This window comes from Canis lupus, chromosome 15, assembly GCF_048164855.1.
Source record: "Canis lupus baileyi chromosome 15, mCanLup2.hap1, whole genome shotgun sequence".
NCBI classification, from domain to species: domain Eukaryota; kingdom Metazoa; phylum Chordata; class Mammalia; order Carnivora; family Canidae; genus Canis; species Canis lupus.
Window position 1 is genome coordinate 22275685 of NC_132852.1, and position 24069 is coordinate 22299753.

At 35.0% G+C, this 24069-nt stretch overlaps 1 protein-coding gene across 2 annotated transcripts in view; it reads left to right on the top strand.

The window, feature by feature from the left end:
* Positions 1 to 24069, top strand: part of MSR1 (macrophage scavenger receptor 1) — a 78361-nt gene that overhangs the window by 22210 nt on the left and 32082 nt on the right. For both annotated transcript variants that reach the window (XM_072776210.1, XM_072776211.1), the window contains exons 5-7: positions 2097 to 2283; positions 10884 to 10964; positions 16657 to 16746. In XM_072776210.1, coding sequence (XP_072632311.1) covers positions 2097 to 2283; positions 10884 to 10964; positions 16657 to 16746 — 358 coding nt within the window. The remainder of the gene's footprint in view (positions 1 to 2096; positions 2284 to 10883; positions 10965 to 16656; positions 16747 to 24069) is intronic.

Genomic DNA, 24069 nt, shown 5'->3' on the forward strand with positions numbered 1-24069 from the left:
ACCATCTGTCTCCATACATTATCACAATGTTACTGACTATATTTCCTGTACTATACCTTTCATCATCATGACTTATATCATATTGTATGGAAAATGCCAAATAGCCAAGGAAGGAGGAGACAGAGTAGAGATAACAGAATAGGGTTTTGGATGGGGGAAGGCACAGTTAGAACAGTAAAAACTGATAAGGTTCTCTGCTTGAGTGGAGTGCCACTGAAGAGGAAAATCTAGATATCTGTTTATTTCTTTTCAAAGACTCTACATCCTGACTTGCCTTGCCCCCCTTCACCTCAACTTGTCCAGTCCAGCCAAGGCAAGTGTAATATTCTCTTTGTACCTGGATTAGGGAGCAAAATGCCCTGGCTTATTTCTATGGAAATGAGAAGATACCAGCAGTTAAGCAGAAATGTCCTTGTAAAAGTTGATAGCATACCGTGAAGACAGAATATGCAATAAAGGTAGAACAGAGCAGGGCACCTGGGAGGCTCATGGTTGAGCATCTGCCTTTGGCTCGGGTCATAATATTGGGCTTCTGGGATCGAGTCCTGTATCAGGCTCCCCTGCAGGGAGCCTCCTTCTCCCTCTGCCCATGTCTCTGCCTCTCTTTGTGTCACTCATGAACAAATAAATAAAATCTTTAATAATAATAAAAAAAAAGAGTAGAACAGAGGGACAGAATACGTAACCAGAATGGAAGAGGTTTCCTACATCAGAAACAGACCAACACCCAAAGGAAAACCAAGCCAAAGTCTTGAAAGGAAAAGTAATAAAAACAAACATTGTCAAAAACTTTATGACTGTATACGTAGCCTCATCATAATTTGAAAAGCAAAGTAAGTAGAATGACTTTATATATTTACTCTTAACTCTGCAAACTTAAATATGTTGAAGGTTCTCAGCATTTGAGCACAAAAATAGGCACTGATATATAGTTAGTAAGATTTAAAAAATAGTGCTATATATTTGGGGGCACTGCAGCAGTACTGAACAAAAAGTTGAATATTTAGTTCCTCTGATTGGATCTGCTTCCAGGAAGCTGTCCTCTAGAAGCACTTGTACAGATATGTAAATATATATGCAATGTTGTAGCATTGCTTTAAAGATGTAAAAAAAAAAAAGTATGCAGCTAAAACTGAAATCTCTAGGAATCTTAAATTATGAAAAATACATAAATATAATTCCACTAAGTTACTGAAAATAAGGCAGTCTCTAAATATTTTCATAGGTAAATATCCTTAATATATTATTGAGTGGAAAATGAAAGCATTATGATCTCTCCTGTTCACAATCTATGTATGCTTGTATGTATATAAATACACACAAAATATATATGTATTTGAAAACATAAAGTAATAATGAAATTTCACAGAGATAGTAAAAACTGAAAGTAAGAGGGGCAGCTGGATCTCCTTTCGGCTCAGGTTGTGATCCCAGGATGCTGAGATTGGCCTGCTTCAGGCTCCCTGCTCAGTGGGGGGTGTGCTTCTCCCTTTCCCTCTGCCCCCCGCCATGCTCCTGCTCTCTCTCACTCTCGTTCTCTCTCTCTCTCTCTCAAATAAATAATTTTTTTAAAAAAATTAAAAGTAAGACATTAAATTCTAATGAGAGTTTCCTGAATGTGAAAACTATCCTGAAATATTTATCATTACCACTGAGAATAATGACATTAAACTTTATTATTCCTATAAAACAGTTTAATATATAAATTCTATCAAATTCACATATTGGAATATGTAGCTAATCTAATTACACCACAAAAAAATTTCAATTTTGATAAATTAAAAATCCTACAAGTTTTTAATTTCCTTTTTAGCATTTTGACATCTATATATTTAGGAATTGAAGAATATCCTAGGTATATTTAACTAATTTTGAAGGAACAGGGAGTGTAACAATTCAGCCATTCAGTTAAAAGAGGAAATACTTCAAAACCAAAAACTTACTGTTTCAAGACTGTTCTTTAACTTCCATATTTTTATTCTGTAATATTCTGTAATTTTGCTTTTGAAAAACCTGGCTTCAAGGGTTTCTTAAACTTACATATTTTATAATTATGTGTGTAATAAAAATTGTGGGTGCTTGCTTATGTTTCACAGGACATGAGTAGATTAGAAGAGCGTCTGTACAATGCATCAGCAGAAATTATGTCTATGAAAGAAAAACAAGTGAATTTGGAACAGGAAATAAAAGGAGAAGTGAAACTACTGAATAACATCACTAATGATCTCAGACTGAAAGATTGGGAACACTCTCAGACATTGAAAAATATCACTTTAATTCAAGGTAAAATATTTTCTCATTCCTCCAGAAAACAATATATTAAAATATACTGTTATGTGCAGAGTTGGCGTTTGAAATCTTGTGGTGTAAAATAGTTCTTGAGCATACAAATGTCCAGAGAGAGGAATTTTGAATCTTATCAAGATATGGCAAGATAACAGTATCATGGTATTCTTTAATGGAAAGTTATTTTAAAAAATATCTTTAAGGTCTTATGAGTCATTGTTTAAAATACTCAATATTAATGAACATGAATAGAAGTTTTCTGTATGACACCAAATTCTTTACCTATCCACAAATCAGACTTGTTAATTCTTTTTTTCAAAACTTCCAGATTCTTTTTTATTTCTTACCTGACTGTATTATTAGTTAGTAAGGTCTTTGAACTCCATAGTATAACAAAATGATAATAAATTTGCCAAGTTTCTTCTTTAGTCCGTGTTGATAAACCATGGTAATTTAATATACACATCATATATATTTTTACTCTAGCTTTTATTTCCATTTTATTATTTTTTTCTTTTTAAAGATTTTATTTATTTATTCATGAGAGACACAGAGAGGGAGGCAGGCAGAGGCATAGGCAGAGGGAGAAGCAGGCTCCATGCAGGGAGCCTGATGTGGACTCCATCCTGGAACTGTGGGATCACGCCCTGAGCCGAAGGCAGATTCTCACCACTGAGCCACTCAGGCATCCCTTTTATTTCCATTTTAAATATTTTCTCATATTTTACATTGTATTAGGCTTGTCTTATATAAAGAACACATTTATTGATTGATTTAAAAAAATTTTTTTTAAGATTTTAATTCTAAGTAATCTCTATACCCAACATGGGGCTCAAACTCACAACCCTGAGATCAAGAGTTGCAGATCAAGAGCCAGCCAGGCACCCCAAGAACACTTTTTTTAAAATGTGCAATCTAGCCATTTCTTTTCACCCTACTTATTTCTACCATCTTATTTTGTGCTGTTTTTGCCCAGTTTTATGTTCCGTTTGCTTTCCTTTCTTGTCCACTTTTGGATTGATTAAGATTTTTCTCATTGAATTTTTCCTTCTGCCAAAGGCACCAAAAAGATTTTGGAGACTTTCTAATCTATTTCTATTTTGTTGATGATTGTCCTTGAACTTTGTTGATGATTGTCCTTGAACTTTATCTAACAAAGTCTAACGTTGATCAATATCTTTACCTCGATCCCAAATATACAGAGAACGTAAAAATTTGTGTAATGACTCCTTTCCCTGATCTTCTGTTTTTGAGTATACTTTATTCTGTTTTATGTAGTTTTTAAAAAAAAACAAGAGTCAGTATTATTTTTCTTACATTATATAGACCACGTTAAAATTTGCACATAGATCCAATTTTCCTTTTTTCTAAATGCACCTCAGACATCACTTCTGGGATCATTTTCCTTCTTCCTAAAGTATATCTCTTGGAGGTTCATTTAGTGAAAGTCCAAAAAGTAAGACCTTTTGATTTCATTTTCTCTACTTTTGTCCTTGCTCTTTAAAATTGTTCTACTACATATGTATTTCTTAGGTTGACAGCTATTCTGGTTATTTCTATCAGTATTTTGAAGATATTTCCCTGGCTTTTGGCTTTCCTTGCTGTTTTAAAAATGACTGCCAATCTGCTTGTCATTCTTCTTATCTTCATTACCTGCAATTTCACAAATTGTGTTTTTATATTGATAATTTATTCATTTTGCTTTGTTTTTACTTCTTATATTTGTAGATCTAAATCCTTCATAAATTCAGGAAAGTTGTCAGCTTCAGTCTCTCTGAATTCTGTTTCTTTACAACTGTCTCCATCCTTTCTTCTGTAATTCAAATTAAATTAATCTTAGATCCTCTTATTCTAGCTTCCACGTCTGTTAAACTCTGATTTATAATTTTAATATTTTTATTGGATTAATAATAAATAGAAGTCCATGAGATTTTTTAAATTATATAACACTAGGGGAACAATATTTTAAGTCTGCTATCCAAGTATTAACAAGAAAAAAAATTTAAAGCAAGTCCCAAAAATTATATATAGTGCAATTTTTGTTACTAATTATCACAGTTTAGCAAAAGCAAGTAATGTGTTTTTATAGCTGCAGACATATGTAATTAGAATGGTGGCTTTTGGGATCCCTGGGTGGCGCAGCGGTTTGGCGCCTGCCTTTGGCCTAGGGCGCGATCCTGGAGACCCGGGATCGAATCCCACATCGGGCTCCCGGTGCATGGAGCCTGCTTCTCCCTCTGCCTATGTCTCTGCCTCTCTCTCTCTCTCTCTCTGTGACTATCATAAATAAATAAAAATTAAAAAAAAAAAAAGAATGGTGGCTTTTAAAGTGCAGAAAATTGGGTGAGAAATATAAAATTCAGGTTAATGTTTAACCCTAAAAAGGAAGAAGATGAATGGGATTGGGGAGCATCTAAATAGAGATCTATTTCATGGTTTGTGACATTGCAGAGGTATTCTCTTCATTATTGTTCTTTACATCTTACTTACATGGAATATGTTGCATGTATTTTTAAATTATTACATTAAGACAGATGATAAAAAAAATAAATAAAACAGATGATAAAGAAAAAATTGAATTAATCAGCATTCCCTCTAACAATTAGACAACTCCATTTTGGATTTCAAATAAATATCCACAATTTTATACATCCAAAACCAAACTCTTAATTCTTGAGCGTCCTACCCCATTCACTCCCCCAATCTGTTGCTTACTCAGCCTTGTATATCAGCCAAATCATTATCCAACTAGTTACCCACTAGATCTCGGAAACTACCTTTAATGTCTTTCCATCACTTCCTACATCCTATCCATCTATGAGTCCTGTTAATTCTTCTTGCACACAATATGTCAAATAAAACCACTTCTCACTATTTCCTCTGCTACTACTCTGATTCAAGCAACTATACTTGTCTGATGCATTACATCTACTTCTCATTTGTTCTCCTTGATTCGACTTTTAACTCATTCTACGTTATAAAGAGCAAAAGAGTGGTATTTTAAGAAGTTTGTAAATGTTTTAGCTCTCATGCTTAAGCCTATCCAGTATTTTTGCCATTGACTTGGAATAAATCTAAATTCCTACCTAGTCTGGATCCCATCTACTAGCCTGCTCTCATTTTCCTATTTCCCCTCTGGCATTCCCTCTGTCTAGCTTGGAAATCTGGAAAAATGAAAGTGAAACTTAAAAGTATAAATGACTAGGGAGGAAGTGTTAGTTTCATGTCTTACTGTCTATAATGTGCACTGCACTCTCATCCTCTCTCTTGAAATGTTCTCTTAGAAGTCCACTCCTTCTTGGATGCACTCAAAAACACCTTTTGAGAGGTCATTTTTTACTCCACCATCCCTCTATGTCATCTTTTGCTTTAACTTCCTCACAATACTTAGCACTTCATGAAATTGTTCCATATCTACATTGGCTCATTTGTTTAGCATACATCTTCTCTAATAGCATGTGAGTTCCCTGAGGTGGGGTTTCTTCTCTCTCATCTCTCTCTCTCTGCCCAGCACCTGTTAGAGTGCCTGCTATATAGTGGGTGAGCAAATATATATATGTTGAATAAATAAGTGAAACTAGCACTTTCTTTTTATTGAGTCATGCTTTGTAATGACAGGGTCATTTTTCCAGATTTCCAACATAACAATTTTAATTGTTTTTATTCTTTCTTCCAAGGCTACTGTTAGTTCTTAGGTTCTATATTCCCTATCCCCTTATTGCTTCTTTATATTCTTGTGTAAACATTTCTTACCACTGCTCTACCAGACTATTATTGAAAACGTCTCCCAATCATTTCCTTCCTTGTTTTTTTTTCTTTCAGACTGTAATCCTATCTGCACTCTTGTGAAAATCCAGTCCTCCTACAGAGAAACCCTAGATTATAAGCCTATCACTTCCTCATTCTACATTTCTCTGTGTGGCACTCGGAATCTTCTATAATGTATCTTTTAACCACTTTTAAATACCTAATTCCCTCCATTTTCTCTTTTTGATGCCAAATACTTCAAGTGATTTAACTGTGATTCTAACATATCCAGTACTTTTGACATCCTACCTCATGCCTTTGCCTTCAGTTGAAATACCTTCTCTTCTACTTCTATCTAAAAATGCCGTATCTCTCATTTAATGTCCAACTAACGTGAATACTTCTCTAGTTCCATCAGAGTGATACTCTTTCTGACATTTATGTCTTGCTTAATATTGTACACTAGGTATTCTTTAGTAAGAGAAATCTTCACATGATAGTCATATCTAGAAGTATCTCACATTGTCTTCTAGTGCAGTGTTACCTCTTCTTGAAAACAATACATCCCTTAACATTAGGGGTTATTTTTTATATTCTCTACTACATCTAGGCATAAAACAAATTTTTAATAAATACTTGTGAAACTATAACCCAAGAAAAACAAATCGTACAAATTAATGAGTGCCTTATCATTTTTTGGTTGTAGGATTAGCCATCTTTGTGTCCCCTGTTTTGATATTAACAATTGCTAAGTAATCATGAAGATAAAGGAGACAACAATTCATTCCAGGAATAATGGAAAAACAGATGCCAGAAATGAAGTCAGTTAAGTTTGGAATAGGATAGCCTAGAATGTCAGGAAAGAAGTGGTCTAGTTCTGGTTTTAACCAACTAGCGTTAAGACCTTGGACAATTTACACCCTCTGATCCCTCTATATATATGTCTGACTAAGAAATCTTTAAGTCTTTTTCCAGATTTAAAGGTATCTAAGACAACAAGCATGAAAACTAAAAAAAAAAAAAAAAGAGAGAGAGGGAGGCAGGTTTAAGCAGCAATAGCCTAGAAGATTTGGTAGATTTTTATGATGACAAGGAAAGATTAAGAATGAAGTAGAAAATGTATGATCATCATGAATAGGACACAGAGAAGCATAGCTCTGGAAATTTAGGCAGATATTATTAGTTCTTTGGTATCATCTAGGATTTTAAATGATAGGATATGCCTAGGTTTGCTTTTCTAGTGAACTGCGTAATTTTTATCTCTGATATTTATGGTTACTGAGTATTCTAAATCAGTTCTTTTTTGTGGCTATGTAGAAATCTCAGTTTCCTACTAAGCTTTCTTTAAAAAAATCATAGAGAGGGATCTAAGTAGTGGATTTTGTATGTGTGTTTTATAGAGGGAATTGTCCATGGCAAATTATTGCTGCAGCATTTACGAATTATCCCTGTAACTTTGCACTTAGAAGGTATTAAATTTGAAGAAAAATAGTGTGAATTCTTAAGGCTTGATAGTAATTCAGAACAAAGAAGGTGACTGCAAAGACACCAAGTCTCCTGACTTTCAGTTTTTCATTTTTTCTTCTATAACATAGCAGAATAGATAGCTATATTTCTATATATAGTTGATGGAGGTACTATTTTTTTAAAAGCTGGAACTGCAGGAAATACGAGGGTGAAATTGACACAATACATTCAAGCCAGATAAAAATCTCTAGCCTGGTCCAAGTACAGGATGATTAGGATGTGACCTACAACAGGCATGGAGAGGAGACCACTTTTAGAAGGTAGCATGATAGCATCATGTTGACCATGTTCTCAAAAGTTCTACACACAAAACTAAAAGAAAACTGGTTTATGATCTGTGTACTTCTATCCCCCCAAAATATGTAAAAGACACTAAAAATATTTATTGAGATACTTGCCAGATTTTGTTTTAGGCAGTAGAAGAGATACAACAATATATATAAAAATGAAACATAATAAGTGAGATTAATATTGCATGAAGAATAAAATAACAATAAAAATGTAACAGCGAACACACCTAGTTAGAGTTCTGTAAGGCATACCTGGTTTTCTTACTCTGGGATTTAGAAACCTGGTATCAGCATTTTATATGAAAATACAGAGAGGGATCTTACTCAGAATTATATAAAATAATGCATGTATTTGTTATGATTGAAATTACTTCTCCAACATTAGAGCTATAGGCAGTTATTCTACAGAGTTACCTGCAAAATAATTGAAAGGGAAGTGTTTATGAAAGAGTTCCACTTCTCACTGGCTGAATAAATGGTGAAAACTCCTAACCACAGAGGCTAAGAACAGTGATCTAGTCTGTGAGTCTCGTTTCTTGTCTCACACATTCTGCTTTTTCCTGGAATATCTGTGTCTTGCTTTAGAGCTCTAATTACTGTATCAAAATCTTTCCTTGTGCACTTCTTTTTCTTTTTTCCCCAAGACACCACCCTTGAGAACTGTGGCTTTGCTTCCTTTCAATTTGCTCAGCAAAATACAGGCTGCAAATTGAGTCTTTCTTACTTGCCCTTAATTTTGTTAATGTGTAGAGATGAATGAACTGCAGCAGGGTTCATGGTGGTGGCAGTGCAACCCCCTGCTGTGGGGAAGATCTGCATTTTTTGTGGAATGGGAGATTCATACAGATTCTCACTGATGTAGAAGAATGGTGTTTCTTATGCAACACCTAAATATATGTCTCTGGTATTAAGCAATAGCTTACAGGAATTTGCATGATTATGTAAAAAAAAAAAAATAAAAAGCCAAACAAAACAAAACAAAACAAAAAGTGCAGGTACACACACGAGAAATGAATGTTAATGGTTAGTCTCTTAAGATGATCAAATTCGGAGTTATATTTTTTCTAGGTTTTTGTATTTCCTGTAATAAGTAGAGTTGCTTTTGTAATGAAAATACAATAAAATATTACTGCCCCATGTTGCATTTGAAGTGAAAGGGGCAATGTGCCATTGAGAAGAACAGTGATGTCTTAAAAATCAAGTAACCAGGGAAGGAAGGTTCTAAAATCTAAATTGGACCTTGAAAAATGGAACAGATCAGAAAAAATGGAGAGAAGCAGGGATGGGACTTGAAAGGAAATAACATGAACAGAATATAGTTTTTCATGAAATAATCTTTATCTACTCATGTTGCCCTCTCTTCACATTCTTCAGGTATTTTATTTCCCCACCTGATTAAAATTTGCAAGCAAGTGCTCTGCAACTAGTGGTACTAAATATACTTGTGTATCATCCTTGGGCCATGTATTCAGTCGAACCATGGCGATTGAAAATAACCGTTTTAGAGCACCTGGGTGGCTCAGTGGTTGAGTATCTGCCTTCGGCTCAGGTCATGATCCAGAGGTCCTGGGATCGAGTCCTGCATCAGGCTCCCTGCAGGGAGCCTGCTTCTCCCTCTGCCTGTATTTCTGCCTCTCTCTGTATCTCTCATGAATAAATAAAATCTTTAAAAAAGGAAAATACTTGTTTTAAAACATTGCTATTTATTATTCTGTGGTATATCCAACCTTGTGTTTTCCTCTTGGCATTGAAAAGAAAATTGCTAAGTGTTCTGCTTTAAGTGAAGGTATTAATACTTGTCCTGTGCAGTCTGTGTAGAAAGGGAATACTAGCAGGGTTACCTTTGAGTTCCAAAGTGCCGTCTTTTCTAAAGAAGTGATCACTGGATATCCATTTTGCTGGGCACAGAAAATTCAAATGACTAAATCGGTATTGATTAAATTCAGTACTCAGGGAACACTTGGGAAATTGTGAGGCCAGGTAGTCAGAATTTTCCCAACAACCTCTCCAACTGATTTTATAATATCTATATCTATTTAGGGATACTACTTAATACAACAAATTACTACAACTCTAGTTGAACAGTGCAGAGGTTGGGGCGCTGACTCCATGTGCCCTTGAAAAGGGGTATTTAACTTCTGATTCCTCCAGCACCTTACGACTAATAGCCTACTGTTGACCAGAAGCCTTAACAGAAAGTCAATTCACACATATTTTGTATGCTATATGTCTGATATGCCATATTCTTAAACAAAGCCAGCAAAAAAGAAATGTCATTAAGAAAATCATAAGCAAGAGAAAATGCATTTGCAGTACTGTATTTGTCGAAAAAAATCTGTGTATCAGAGGACCCACCATCCAAACCCATGTTGTTCAAGAGTCAACTATATTTTACTTGAAAAGCATTCTTTTACTCATTTCCACCTCCCTACCTTTCCCCAAGTCTCTCCCTCTTACTTAGAATTCTCTTTCATCTCATTCTATCCATTCTTCAAATTATCTTTCAAATCCTACTGTCTCAGAGGCTTTTTAACCATCCTGCTGATCTGGATCTCTGAGAAGTGTCTGAAGTTGTCATTTTTAACAGTATGGTTTTTGTGGTCTACTGTATGTGGATCACATATGATTTATACATACATGATTGCACATTTTCCACACAGCATCTAAGTAAATATTGTGAAATCTCCACTTAGTATGCACATAACACTAAGATGAGCTTATGCCATCATTGACTCAGTGTCGTTTCTCTGCTCCTGGGTTCTAAGAACCTAAAAAAGTGCTAGGCACACATAAATATGTAATACATAATTAGTTTGTCGATTCTAAGGCTATCTCACCCTTATCGGTTTAGGGCACTGCACTCCTTTATAGAAGGGCATGCCTCCATTCAGGAAGGTAATTCTTAACTCATTCTATGTTATTGCACAATAAATAGAAGACTGAATTTATTTAAAGAACTGTCTTGAAACATGACATATTTATTTTACCTATGCTTTAAAACTGTAATCGGTAATTGTCATTTATTTTTTAAAGGTCCTCCCGGACCCCCAGGTGAAAAAGGAGATAGAGGACCCACTGGAGAAAGTGGTCCACGAGGCGTGCCAGGTGCAATAGGTATGGCAATAGTAACGACTTAATCATATCCTTGAGGGCCAGATAATATTCATCCATATATGTGTGTAGGGGGAAATTGCTATTCGATTCATCTCCTGTGGAGTGTATGTGTGTGTCTGTATTGTGTGTGTTAAAGGGGATATTAAGTGTTTTCCAGCAGCCTCATCACTATAAGTTACCAAATGTAACTGACTTTTGCTTTTCGAAGAAAGTTAAATGCTTTAGCCAAAACCACAGGGGTTTTTTCATATGTCTGAGGAGTGCTAATTCTATCTATGTTATCAATCGCACACAGTATATGGCAGACCTAGCTTTAGGTCACATGAGAATGAGAATGTGAAAATCATCTTCACAATGACTATATTTGCCTATCATACACACACGCACACACACACACACACACACACACGTCAAAGGAAATTGGATTAAATTCCTTATATACTCCTTAACTGGAATATATCTGCTTAAAACCAAGAAATTTAAATCTAAATATTGACTAGAATACAGATGACTTTTACCTTTACTGTCAGCTACTCTCTGTATCTTACTTAGAGCAAAATTGTTTTAAATTATTTTCCTCAGTTGATGTTGTAATCTTGAAAGCAATATTTTGAGAGAAGATAATAGAAGACAGAAAAGGAGAAAGAGCGTGAACTTTCCTTGCTCTCACAAAAATAGAGGAGACAGTAGCAACAGCATGATTGTCATGTTATTCTTGGCTACAAATCAAATACCCACATACCCTTTGAAAGTGTGGAGTATACTGCATGGCTTAATTATAACTAGAATGGTTTGTACTGCCAAAAACATGTCTAAATACCATGTACTTCATCCTATTATTCTGTCTTTTGGTTATATAAAATGTTCTTCCTTCTAATCAATATATTGACTAGCCCAGGTTCCATCAGAAAAATAGTGTTTAAAAATGAAAGGTGAATTTGACACGTCTCTGACCTTGACAACATTATGCTTAAAAAGCCAATGCATAGTTCATATTAAAATTTTTTAAAATATTTTATTTATTTATTCATGAAAGACACAGAAATTGAGAGAGAGGCAGAGACACAGGCAGAGGGAGAAGCAGGCTCCATGCAGGGAGCCTGACGTGGGACTCGATCCCGGGGCCTCCTGAATCACGCCCTGGGCTGCAGGTGGCGCCAAACCACTGCCCACTGGGGCTGCCCATATTAAAATGTTTTTAAGTTTACTTGATATATATCTATATATCTATTTATATTATATATATAAGATATATATAACTTTACATATCATATTTTATAAAATTACATATAATTTTATAACTTGTGTGTGTGTATTAGTATATCAGGTGGGTTGTTGCTATGCCTTTGAAAATACTGCTGAATAAGATTCTTTATTCAGAAAAGTCTTTCTACTTGTCTAGCACTCAGGAGATCTTCACAATGGAGCATTCATGTCATAGCAGGGGAAGTAACCAGTGTTCTATCAGCTGTCAGAGGTCTTTCAGCGCCTCCATTACAAACCACAATTGTCAAAGCTTTCTAACTCAACCGTGTAAGTTCAGTCCAGGCTACAACTTGCTGTACAAACCTTCATCTTGGGAGCATCTTTTGCAGCTGTTTCTGAATTACGGATGTGTGAAATAGAAAGAGGGATTTAAAAATTTCAGCTTTTGTTAACACCCTAAACAGATACCGTTGCAAAGCTGCTTTGATTCTTTGAGTGAGAGTTAAGTCTGTTGCTGTTGGTGATACTCATTTACAGAAATAGGCATTATGCAGTTTCTCATATAAGAGAGTGAGATTTCATTGTTGGGGAATAAATTGACTCCTTTAGATTATTAAGTTTCCATTAGGTTTGGGGCACTGCAACAGAAGTATTCAGGTTACCAGGCATCTCTCCTCATAGATTCTTCCCTATTTAATAACTGCATTCTGTTTTCTTTTCTGCCAGATTGCCTAAATAAGTACTGGAATCAGGAAATAAAGAGTATTTGATGGGCAGTCATGATATTTCTACTTCCTGATTACAGTGAGTTCATTCAAACCCCACCTGTACATCCAGTTAAGCTCATTAAACGCAGCTTGACCAACTCAAAGTCCCCTAGATTGACAACCATGATATAAACATGAGAAGCTTAAAAGATTACTCTAGTGGTCCTCCTAAATGATGAACACATTAAATATACTACAATAGTTACTCAGGTACTGAGCTAGACATTACGTTAAAACTTGCTTTATCTCAAAATAACAACAGAAATTTATTTCAGAGTGGCAGTTCCTTGGAAGCAGGCTAGGGAGAATGACCTACTGACTTTTCCTCACCAACACATTTATTAAGCACCTTTCTTGTGCCTGCTGCTCTACAAGGTCTTGTGGATCCCAAACCCAGTCAGAAGTAGAGAATTTCTGCCTTCTCAACACTCTCAGTATGATAAGTAATTCTGTAGGTGATGAATGTTATGGTCGAGGATTCCTGATCTCATCTGTGATCCTTTGGGGGCCACTTTCTGGGTTATTTCCTCAGGAGAGCATGCTTTAAAGAAAAGATGTTTTATTCGATCCTAAGGTTTCCTTTTTGTAGACCATCTGTCTACTGGGCTGTTTCTATCTACTGGGATCAATAACAGGGTAGCCTGACCTGGAGGCATGGGAAGATGCCTCAAAAGGGAACCATTTACAGTTTTAATCATCATCCAGTGCCATTTACTTTTCTTACATGGCTTGAATTTTCCACCATAGGATTCATGCTTCTGAAGAAGAAAATAAAGTCCATCCTAACTGTGGTTACTGAAGGACAAGAACTATATTTCATTAATCTATATCTACTCTTGTCTTTATCCCACCTCTACCCCTTCTCCCAGTCTGTGGCCCAGAAAGACCTCTCCTCTAGCCTTCAACAAGGATCGTGCTCCCTAAATATACATGAGTAAGGAATATTGCTGGCTGCAGACTCTTGCTCTGAGAGTTGAAAGCAGGTTTCTTCAGGAGGTACACATTGTGCCAAGGGATCCAAAAATGTCTGCAACCTACATACATATCATTAAATAAAATTATATTTAGCAGCCTTGACAAAAAGCTGGTAAAAACAATGATTGTATCATGTAGGAGAAGGAGAATAATTAAAGGAGGAGAATAAAAGAAGAGGAGCAAATCACTTATCATGAGGCAGGCACTTTTCCAAGTGTTTTATGCTTATTAACTCTCTTAACTGTCACATCCAACTTACGATGTAGGGATGAACAATTCACTATTTTAGAGAAGCTCAGGGAAGTTAAATGACTTGCCCGAGATCAATCAGCAGCTAGTCAGTGACAGAACAAGTATTTGAACCCAAGCGGCATGATTGCAGAGTCCATGCTCTTCATCAATCTCCCAGACCACAGAAAGAAGCCTGATTAGAGAGCTGGAAACCCTGGATTTGAGAATAATTATCAGACCAACTTTACATACATAGTAGAATCTCTCTACTATATTATATACATAATTCTGTTCCTGCCTCTACAAAATGACAGATGATGTGTCAGGTTCCTTGAAACACCAGCATTCCAGGACTGGGCTTCTGAATACTTAGGTTGCCTCTGGGTTGGCAGCAGGTGCCAGACTCCTTCCCCTTGCCACAGATTATTGTAGAAAATTAGCTAATTGTCACTGGAAAGTTTCTGAGAATCTGATCTCTAGGAATAAAGTTCAGTCGTGGTACTTATGTTTAGGGGTCATATTTTCAAACATCATCGAACAGGTCACACAACTCTATACGTCATACAGAGTCTGCCTAAACATCTCCCATAATAGAGGTCTAGTGATAAAGTGATTTCTATCAAAGTATCACATGTACTTCATTTATAGATTCATTTGTTTGCCCATTGGCAATGTGACATAATTCCTAATTGAACAGCTGTATCCTGAGTATCACTGCAATGTACTTAGTAAGCCAACTTTGGAGAGGATCCTCCTGATTCCCCCCTCTCTAAAGCAAGGCATCTTCTATTGTATTTCTCCCTTTTTTCTAAAATTATAATCTCCAAAATTACCTTCTTTCTTTATTTGTTAACTTTCTTGCAGTGTGTCTCCACACACTGTTTTTTTTGTGTGTTTTTGTTGATTTAGTGGAGAAATGGTAAAAATTGGAGTCACCAATGAGAAGCATTCTATACAGAGTGGGGAATGTTCTAAGATTTAAAAAATAATAATAAGAGAATTTAGAGTCAATGTTTTTATATGTAAATTTGAGTGAAGATCTTAATGAGTACAGATATCTGCCTATTTTGCTTGGATAATGAAGAAAGATGTAAGTGTTAATCAATCAGCCTGTCTTCAGAAGTGATATTAGTTCTCTCTTAGACTGTATGCTATGAAGTTTAGCTAATAGATATTACAAAGTAGAGTGTGTGAGAGTGTGTGTGTGTATTCAATATATGAATCTATTTATGGATGATATATGGAAATATTGTAATACACATATATATACATGTACATTTATATTTTTAAAACATATATATGACATATCAATATGTGCAAAGTAATATATATTGAGTAATTCAATTGAGATGGGTAACTACTAATATTTCTAAACATAATTTATCATTTTATTGCTTTGGATCTCTGCTTAATATCTGTTGGAATCAAAGTTTAGACTGGGCTGAATAATATTTCTTAACTATTTAGAATATACTTAAAGTTAACATTTTTTAGAGAACAATTAGCCCAATTTTAGGTGTCTATATGAATACACCTCAAGAAAAGTTTTTTTCTCTTTTTACTCAATTAATATGTATAAGTCCCACCTCCTGGAACTTGTAAACTAATGACAACATATTAAAGATTGATATGGGAAAAAGATGTATAATTTTTAAATTTTTCTTAATGTACTTCCCAAAGAATTAACTGAAAATTGAATTAATGGGATCTCTGTGAACTGATAATAACATCTAAAATGAGATTTTTACAATAGTTTATTCCAAACTTCTGGTTTCCAGGATGGAATATTTTATTCCACAGGAAAATAACACTTTTATATGCAGTTTTCATGATCACCATAGTAATGAAGGGAGGGGAGAATGAGCTTTCATTTAAGCACATAAAACCTGGGTTTGTATTTATATAATATGTACCTATAAATGAATCCTTATATACTATACACATGCACACATGTATATATATGGTTTTATTATTGTTTGGGATCATCATAGAATTCATAAAATCAAGTGCATGAGAAAAAGATTAATATATTCCAGAATTAGGACCTGAGTTTTTAAATATATATATATAATAAAATATATAAATAATATAAATTTTTTTTTCTCAGTGCTTGAATTGTGCTTTTTTGGGAACAAATCTGAAGAATTCAGTTTCTACTTTGTATATTTCAAAGTTAACCTTTTCAGCTATAGCAAAATTCTGCCATTTGAGGATTCCCAACTGGATTGCATAAGCCTTGTAGTTAAAACTCCAAGATTTTTTTTCTTATATGTTTTTATTTACAATAGCAGTATGTTTATTTATTTAATATTTACATTGTACTAAATGCACTAAATGTTTCTGCCAATTACTTGTATTATTTATTAATGGCACACATGAACTTTTGGGAGTATTATCCCTTCATTTGGAGGTTTGCCTATTGAGTATTCAAAACTAAATTGTTTCATTATACTCACAAATCTATATGAAAAATAAATTATTATTGCTGTGTTTTTTCTTCATTAATCACATAGGTCCTCCAGGTCTTAAAGGTGATCGGGGAGCAATTGGCTTTCCTGGAGCTCGAGGATTCCCAGGGCCAGTGGGGAAGACTGGGAGGACAGGTATTGTGATAGTGTATATTTTATTTGTAGAATTTGTAAAATAAACACCAGAGCATACTTTTCTTCCCCAAATTCTTGTATACCAAAAGCAATAGCCATCCTAGTATGAACAGTAGACTTACATGCAGTTTATTTTGTGATCTAAAGCATTTTGAAACTGATTTCTCTCTACCTGAGGAAAGTTTCTATGTCCCAAAGGAAAATAGTCTTTAAAAGAAAAAAGAACAACAGAGGATTTATAAACTCTACCCAACCATAAATCACATGAAGAATGGTGTCTATCTTAGACCGAAGAGAATGGGAAGACTGGCAAAGAAAAACAAACTAGTTTAAATACCCTGGTAACCAAAGCTGGCCAAACCCTGGAAAGTTACAGTTAATAATCAACAGATAGGTCAGAAATCCTATTTTGTGCAAGATAAACTGACTGCTGTTAGTTCTTAATAAACTAAATTGTTCAGGCTCTTTAAAATTTATATATGCGACATTTTTCTTCTCCTTATGGCAGTAGCCAGAGCTTCGATTGTGAAGTTTACACAGAAATTTTAAAAGAAGGCAGTCTTATTGTTTCCTAATTTCAAAGTAAATGATGACTAGGAGAATAGGATCTTTATCATTGAGGTGCTTTTTTAAAATAGATTTTGTTTTTTAAGGGAAGTTTTAGGTTTATAGAAAAATTGCATAGAAAATAGAGAGAGTTCCCATAAACCCACATCCAGTTTCTGTGTTGTTAACATGTTAACACTAACATGGTGTATTTGTAACAATTGATGAACCAATATGGATACATTATTAGTAATTTAAGTCCACTTCTTATATTAGAGTTTATATTGAGTGTTATACATTTTGTGGCTTCTGACAATTATACAAGGACATGTATCTACTGGTAGAGCAACATGTGGGGTAGTTTCACTTTCCTAAAGATCCCCGGTGGCCTACCTACTCATCACCACCACACTCCTTCTCTACTGATGGCTGTAGTTTTGCCTTTTCCAGATAGAATATCATACAGTTGAAATCATACCATGTGTAGTCATTTCAGATTGGCTTATTCCTTTTAGCAATATGCATTTAAGCTTCTCCATATCTTTTTTGTGGCCTGATAGCTCATTTAGTTTAAATGCTTGGTATAGTCTAATGTATGGATGTACCACAGTGTGTTTATCCACTCACCTATTTGAAAGACATCTTGGTACTTCCACGTTTTGGCAGTCATGAATAAAGCTACTGATGTGAGTTTACCTAGAAGTTTGATTTCCGGGCCTCATGGTAAACCTGTGTTTATTTTGTAAGAAACCACCAGACTGTCTTCCAAAGTGTCTGTACCGTTTTGCGTTCCCATCAGCAGTGAATGAGAGTTCCCGTCATTCCACATCCTCACTGGCCTTTGGTGTTACTAATGTTTTGGTTTTTAGCAATTTTAATAGCTGTGTTGAGGTATTTTTGATAGTATCAGTGTTCACGGACTGTGTCGTGGCGATTAGGCTTGGAGAAAAATCAGCTAGCCACAAATAAGCAAGCTACAATCAGACTCAATTACCTGAACTGAATGGTATATTTATATGCCATCTCTAAAACCATCTCTAAAACTGTCTAGCTTTAATCAGGCCTTTTTGGCAAAATGGGAAGTAGTGTTCATTTGTTAATTTGTTTGAAATTATCTACATCCTTCAGGAATTGCTGAATTTTCTAAATGGGCAATTTGTGTGTGATAGATGAATATATTTAAAAACCCTGAATTTGACAAAATTGCAAAGCTACTTATAGTTTCCAAGATAATTCGAAATAATTCCGTGAAGTGAGAAAACATATTTTATCTGTATTCTAAGTTTAAAGCTAAAATGGTGTATTAATCTACTATCTCTCTCAACTAGGTAATCATTTATTATCTCTGGCAAATCGTGGTAAAATTTTGTTCGGGACTCTTTCTGTTGTAACTTTCTACTTACATTCAATCATAAGGGGTAACTTCATAAATGAATATCACCATGCACTCTGAGTAAATTAGAATCACTACTCTTTGTCTTTCTGGAAAGTCTACATAAGAAGGGGAAACACAGCAAAAATTTTAAGAATGCTAAGAAGACCTTACTCTTTCTCACAACCATCTATCTCTCTGTTATGTATAACCCTCCCACATGGACAGTGATGACATTAAGAATAAACCACAAAAGAGACATGTAACTAGCACAACTTAGCTGATTTAATAAGAAGTAACTTACCTTTTTTTTTTTTTTAATTGAGCACCATGTTTTCTCATCCACTGTACTTGGAGCTGGGAATATAAGATGAGCCAGCTCCCCACTCCCGAGTTTTCTCCCAGAAATTTCTCACAATGACCTCTCTTCTAAAATTTAATCAACAAAATCATTCTGTAACATTTCTGTGCACTATTTAACCTTGGGTGGTTCTTTTGAGAAAAGTAAACGTTTGTCAAGGTGATTTGAATTTGAATTTCATGTTGGCACATAGTTACTCCATGCTTGTTATTTACTTTACCCTCTTGGGAAGTACAAGGATAGCAGAATATAGTTGGTACTTTATAGAAATAGCATAGTAGATCCTACCTTCCTATCTTTTATACTCTCTATGCCTCAGTTTCCTTATCTAAAAATAGGACTATTAACAGGACCTGTATTTTAGAATTTCTGCAAAGTTCAAAAAATTAATAGATGCCTTAAAGCACTTCAAATAGTTCCTGTCACAAAACAAGCTCTATAGACATGTTAGTTAGTAGCTACTGCCTACACAAACTTTAGGATTTTTTCTACTATCAAACTCTTACAGTTCAACACCTGCCCTCCAGTCACAGTATCTGAGAGAACATTCATTGATTCATTCACCAAGCCAACACAATTTTATGAGGGTTCACTGTGTGCCCTACATAAATATAGCACAGTCCTTATGGAGCAGGGACAGGAAAATGCAAAAGCAATTAGCTGTAATGCAATGTGGTGAGTAATAAACATTCATGAGTTAGGACAAAATACTACGGAGCAGAAAGTAGAAATTGATTAATTCCGTACAGCAAGACAGTGTGTTACAGAAGAAATAGTGTCAGTGCTGACCTAAAAGATACATAATAGGTGGTATACCTGCAACTACTGTAATATTGTATGTCAACTATACTTCAATTAAAAAAAATACATACAATTTATTTAGGTCTGAGGTTCTCAAACTTGACCCATCATCAGAATCACTTGTAGGACCTGTTAAAACAGTGAACTGTGCTCTATCCCCAGAGTTTCTGATTCAGTAGTTTGGGGGCTGGGCTCCCTTGAAAATATTTAGTCCTCTCAAGTTTTTAGGTGATAGTGTTGATGCTGTTCCATGGACCACACTTTGAGAACCATATCTCTGGTAAAGAAAAGGAGTGGAGAGGGATCCCTGGGTGGCACAGCGGTTTGGTGCCTGCCTTTGGCCCAGGGCGCAATCCTGGAGACCCGGGATCGAACCCCACATCTGGCTCCCAGTGCATAGAGCCTGCTCCCGGTGCATGGAGCCTGCTTCTCCCTCTGCCTGTGTCTCTGCCTCTCTCTCTCTCTCTGTGACTATCATAAATAAATAAATAAAATTAAGTTTAAAAAAAAAAGGAGTGGAGAAAGAGAACTCTAAAAACAAAAGCCAGGGCGAAGGTAAGAATTCCTTTGACAAAATATATCCTTAGGATATCACTGCCTTAGTTAAAAACTCAAATTTGGTAGAAATGTGAGCCATTAGTGCCTGGTACTACTTTAGTTATATGGTACATTAAAAAAATGAATAATAGAGTTTCTCCTCCAAAAGAGTCCAACAAAGGTAGTAGAATTAGAAATAAAATCCAATTATTGTCATATCCTATACCTGTCCATCTGAATAATATTCAATGCATCGACAGAATCCAAAGCAAATAGTTTAAGAAAGAGCACCCTATTTTCTCTTCTGCTCTGCTTTTCTTCCCCACCCTGCAACCTTCCTTCACATTTAATAAGTATTTATAATGTATACAAGGTGCATTGCTAGGTACTAGGAAATGAAAGATAAATAAGACTCACTCATTAACTGTCCTTAAGAGAAGGGGAAGACTTGGCATACCACAGATCTATAGGGTAGAGAAGTTATAACCTGACATATTTACTTCAAAGAGCTTTGAGGATTTAACTGAAATGTAACATTACATATCTTCAAAATCCCTAGAGGACTCTAGATATAACCTCACTGAGTGACTTAGATTTTCTAGCACGTAAGTAATGCGCTTTCCTCCAGTTAAACTTGTGGAACCCTTTCAAAGTCTGATTGTAAAGGTGAGTTATGGTCTTTCTTAGGAGTTTCCAAAACCACAGACCATAAATGATTCATTTATTTATTTGACAAATAATTACTGAACATTTTCTCTGTGTCATTCATGGACATATTCATAGATCAGTGAATATATGGGCTTGGAGTTCAGATGAGAGGCCAGAGTTAGAAAGACAAAGTTGTAGCTATGATTACATAAATGTTTATTGGAATCATTGATTTTAATACTATTTTATGAGTAGACAGTGAGAAGAGAAGGGGCCTAGGATGAAGCCTTAGGTAATAAAGGTACAGGCTGAGCAGGAAGAGAAAGCAGTAGATTAAACAGAAGCAGCCAGAGTGAGGAAGAAAATCTGGGGAATGAGTTATGAAAAAGTCAAGGTGAGAGAGAGTTTTAAAAGTTGGTCAAGTAAGATGAACTCTACAGAACATTCTTTGCATTGTTGCTATAGGGATGTTGCCTTTATTGAGTAAGTTCAGTGGGATGAGTGGAAACCAGACTGGGGGATGCTCAGAGGTGAACTAGTGTTGAGGATTAAGCAAGGAGATAGAGCTAATTCTTGAGCAATCTGTCTCAAAGAAGAAAGAAGTCAGTTTCTTGTTTGTTGTGTTTTCTCATTTGTTTTGTTTTCTGAAAGAGATTTGAATACTATTTAAGTGCTGATGACAAGATAAGGTAGAGGAGTGCAGAGGAAAGAGGGAAGGTTAGTGAGAAGGTTGAAGGTGAAGACTTCAGAAAATAGGAAGCAATAGTAGAGTTAGGATAGATGATGGTCACACCTGAAATGGAAATAGCTGAACAGGTGGGCTAATTATGACACATCTGTAAAAATAACTAACCTAACGTCTACCTCATAGAAGGGGCACTAAAAATGCTGGAAATCATAATGATGTTATTGAAAACACCTCCCCTTGTATTTAAAGCTAGAATATCTATTTATTATATATTATTTACTTCTTATTTTTCAGTGGCTTTCAGAAATTTATTTTTGATTGAAGAGTATCATATATGAAAGGAGATTAACTCCAGGTTTTGACAGAGTTAATCAAAGTTTTAACATGGGCTCCATGTTAACCAAAGGTTTCACTCTCTAAAGGAGAGATACACTTCTGTTGTCTAGCAAAGAGGTTTTTGGTGTGTTCACCTGTGAGAAAAAATTTCTGAGTGTCCTCTTGTGAGGAGATCTCTGAATCATGGTAGAGTGACATAAAACATTTATATTTATTTATAAGATGAAAAGTTTCATTTTGTTATTTTTTTTTAAAAAGAGTAGTATAGGATAAAAAGCCAAAATTTTTTTAAAAAACTGATTTTTTTATTTATCATAGGATCCTAGAGCTATCAGGATTTAAGTCGGTCATTCACTCAGTGCCCTGGCTTGAGCAAGCATTTCTATTCCTAAACTACCCAAAACCAATTGTGATATAAAAAGACTCCCAAGAACAATGTACAGCCTCTTCCTTTTTACTAAATAATGCTAAAATGATCAAATTAAGCTTGTTGTTTATTATATTATCTTCTCTGAAAAGAATTGGAACTGATCATTACACCCTTTTGAATCCACCCTCCCAATTTTTGTTTAATATTTTTAGGCTTTTCCTCTTGGGGAATCCGAAACTTAGATACTATATCTAAAAAAAATAGGAAAGGTTTTGTGTATTTTTTATAAATTAATGATTTTTTTTTGCCAATTTCACATTACCTGAAATGACTATACCACAATTAAAAAGTGACTATAATGATGTACAGTGTAATCATATATGCAAAGCGATTAGAGGCATTCTCTTCATCATACTCTGATAAGGAATGGCTGGCATTTCAGGAAATCTTCACACTAAAATTTTAATTGGAAACAATTTATGCTTTTTAAAAGTGCTCAATTTCAATTCTCATGTTACTTTCAGTATAATTTTATATTTTTAAATCTGGTGAATTGGGGATCAAAAAATCTTTAAATGGTGAATAAGAACAAATGTTCAAAAACAAAGACAGATGAAGACAAAGTAAGCTAAATTAGGGAAAGAACAAAAAATAAAATGTAAATAAAGATTAAAATTTTAAAGTAAAATTTAAAATAATTGTGCCATAAAAAGTCAACAGAGATGAAAAAACCCTCTCTCATGCACTGAGAATGAAACCAGAGTGAGACAGACCATTCTAGCTAAGCTTTGGGAATCATAAAACAATAAGAGTATATTCACCCCTTTATGGGCAAGATGCTTTATAAACATTGATGCTAATTTTCAAGGTAGTGCAATGAAGGTGTTATTTTTTCATTTGTTAAAAAAAATACACTTTTAGTTCAGAAAAGTTTGAAAACTTGTTTTGAGCCACATACCTGGTAAGTAGCAGAGCAAAATAATTCAAATAATTTTTAAAATGCTCTTTTTATTCTATTACAAAGCCATGGGTTTTAAACTATGTCCTCGGATGCAAAGACTGAGGGTCTTGATTTTGTTGGGGGAAATCAAAAACTTAGCAAAGATTCTGACTTAGTACTAGGATCAGCCCTGCATTTGTGCCAAGAAGGTGATTACTTACAGATAAATACTTGAGAAACATTGGAAGAAGAATCAATAAGCAAGAATAGCCCTACTCAGAGGAGATGCAATTGTTACCATTAAAATCTCTTGTTGGAGAAAGTAAAATCTCTTTTTAGTACTAAAAGATAATCTTGTGGATATACCTTTGAAAGTGGAGTTGTGGGTGAATAGTCACCATTAGCAAAGACCCAGGATTTAACAATGTTTTTGACACCTATTTGAAGTCCTGACCCTCATATAAAAGGATAGCCTTTGTACCACACCCTTATGTAAATAGATGAGGTTTCTCAAAGCCAAAGAACATAGCCTATAGGCTTAGATGCCCTTCAGACCCTCCTAGCTTCCCCCCAGGATGAAGTCAGCAGGATTTTAGCAGTTCTCAGAAATTCATTCACAGCCCGTCTTTGGGATTCTTTCTCTAAAGAAATGGAAAACCAAGGATGCCTGGGTGGCTCATTGGTTGAACATATGCCTTTAGCTTGTGCTGTGATCCCAGAGTCC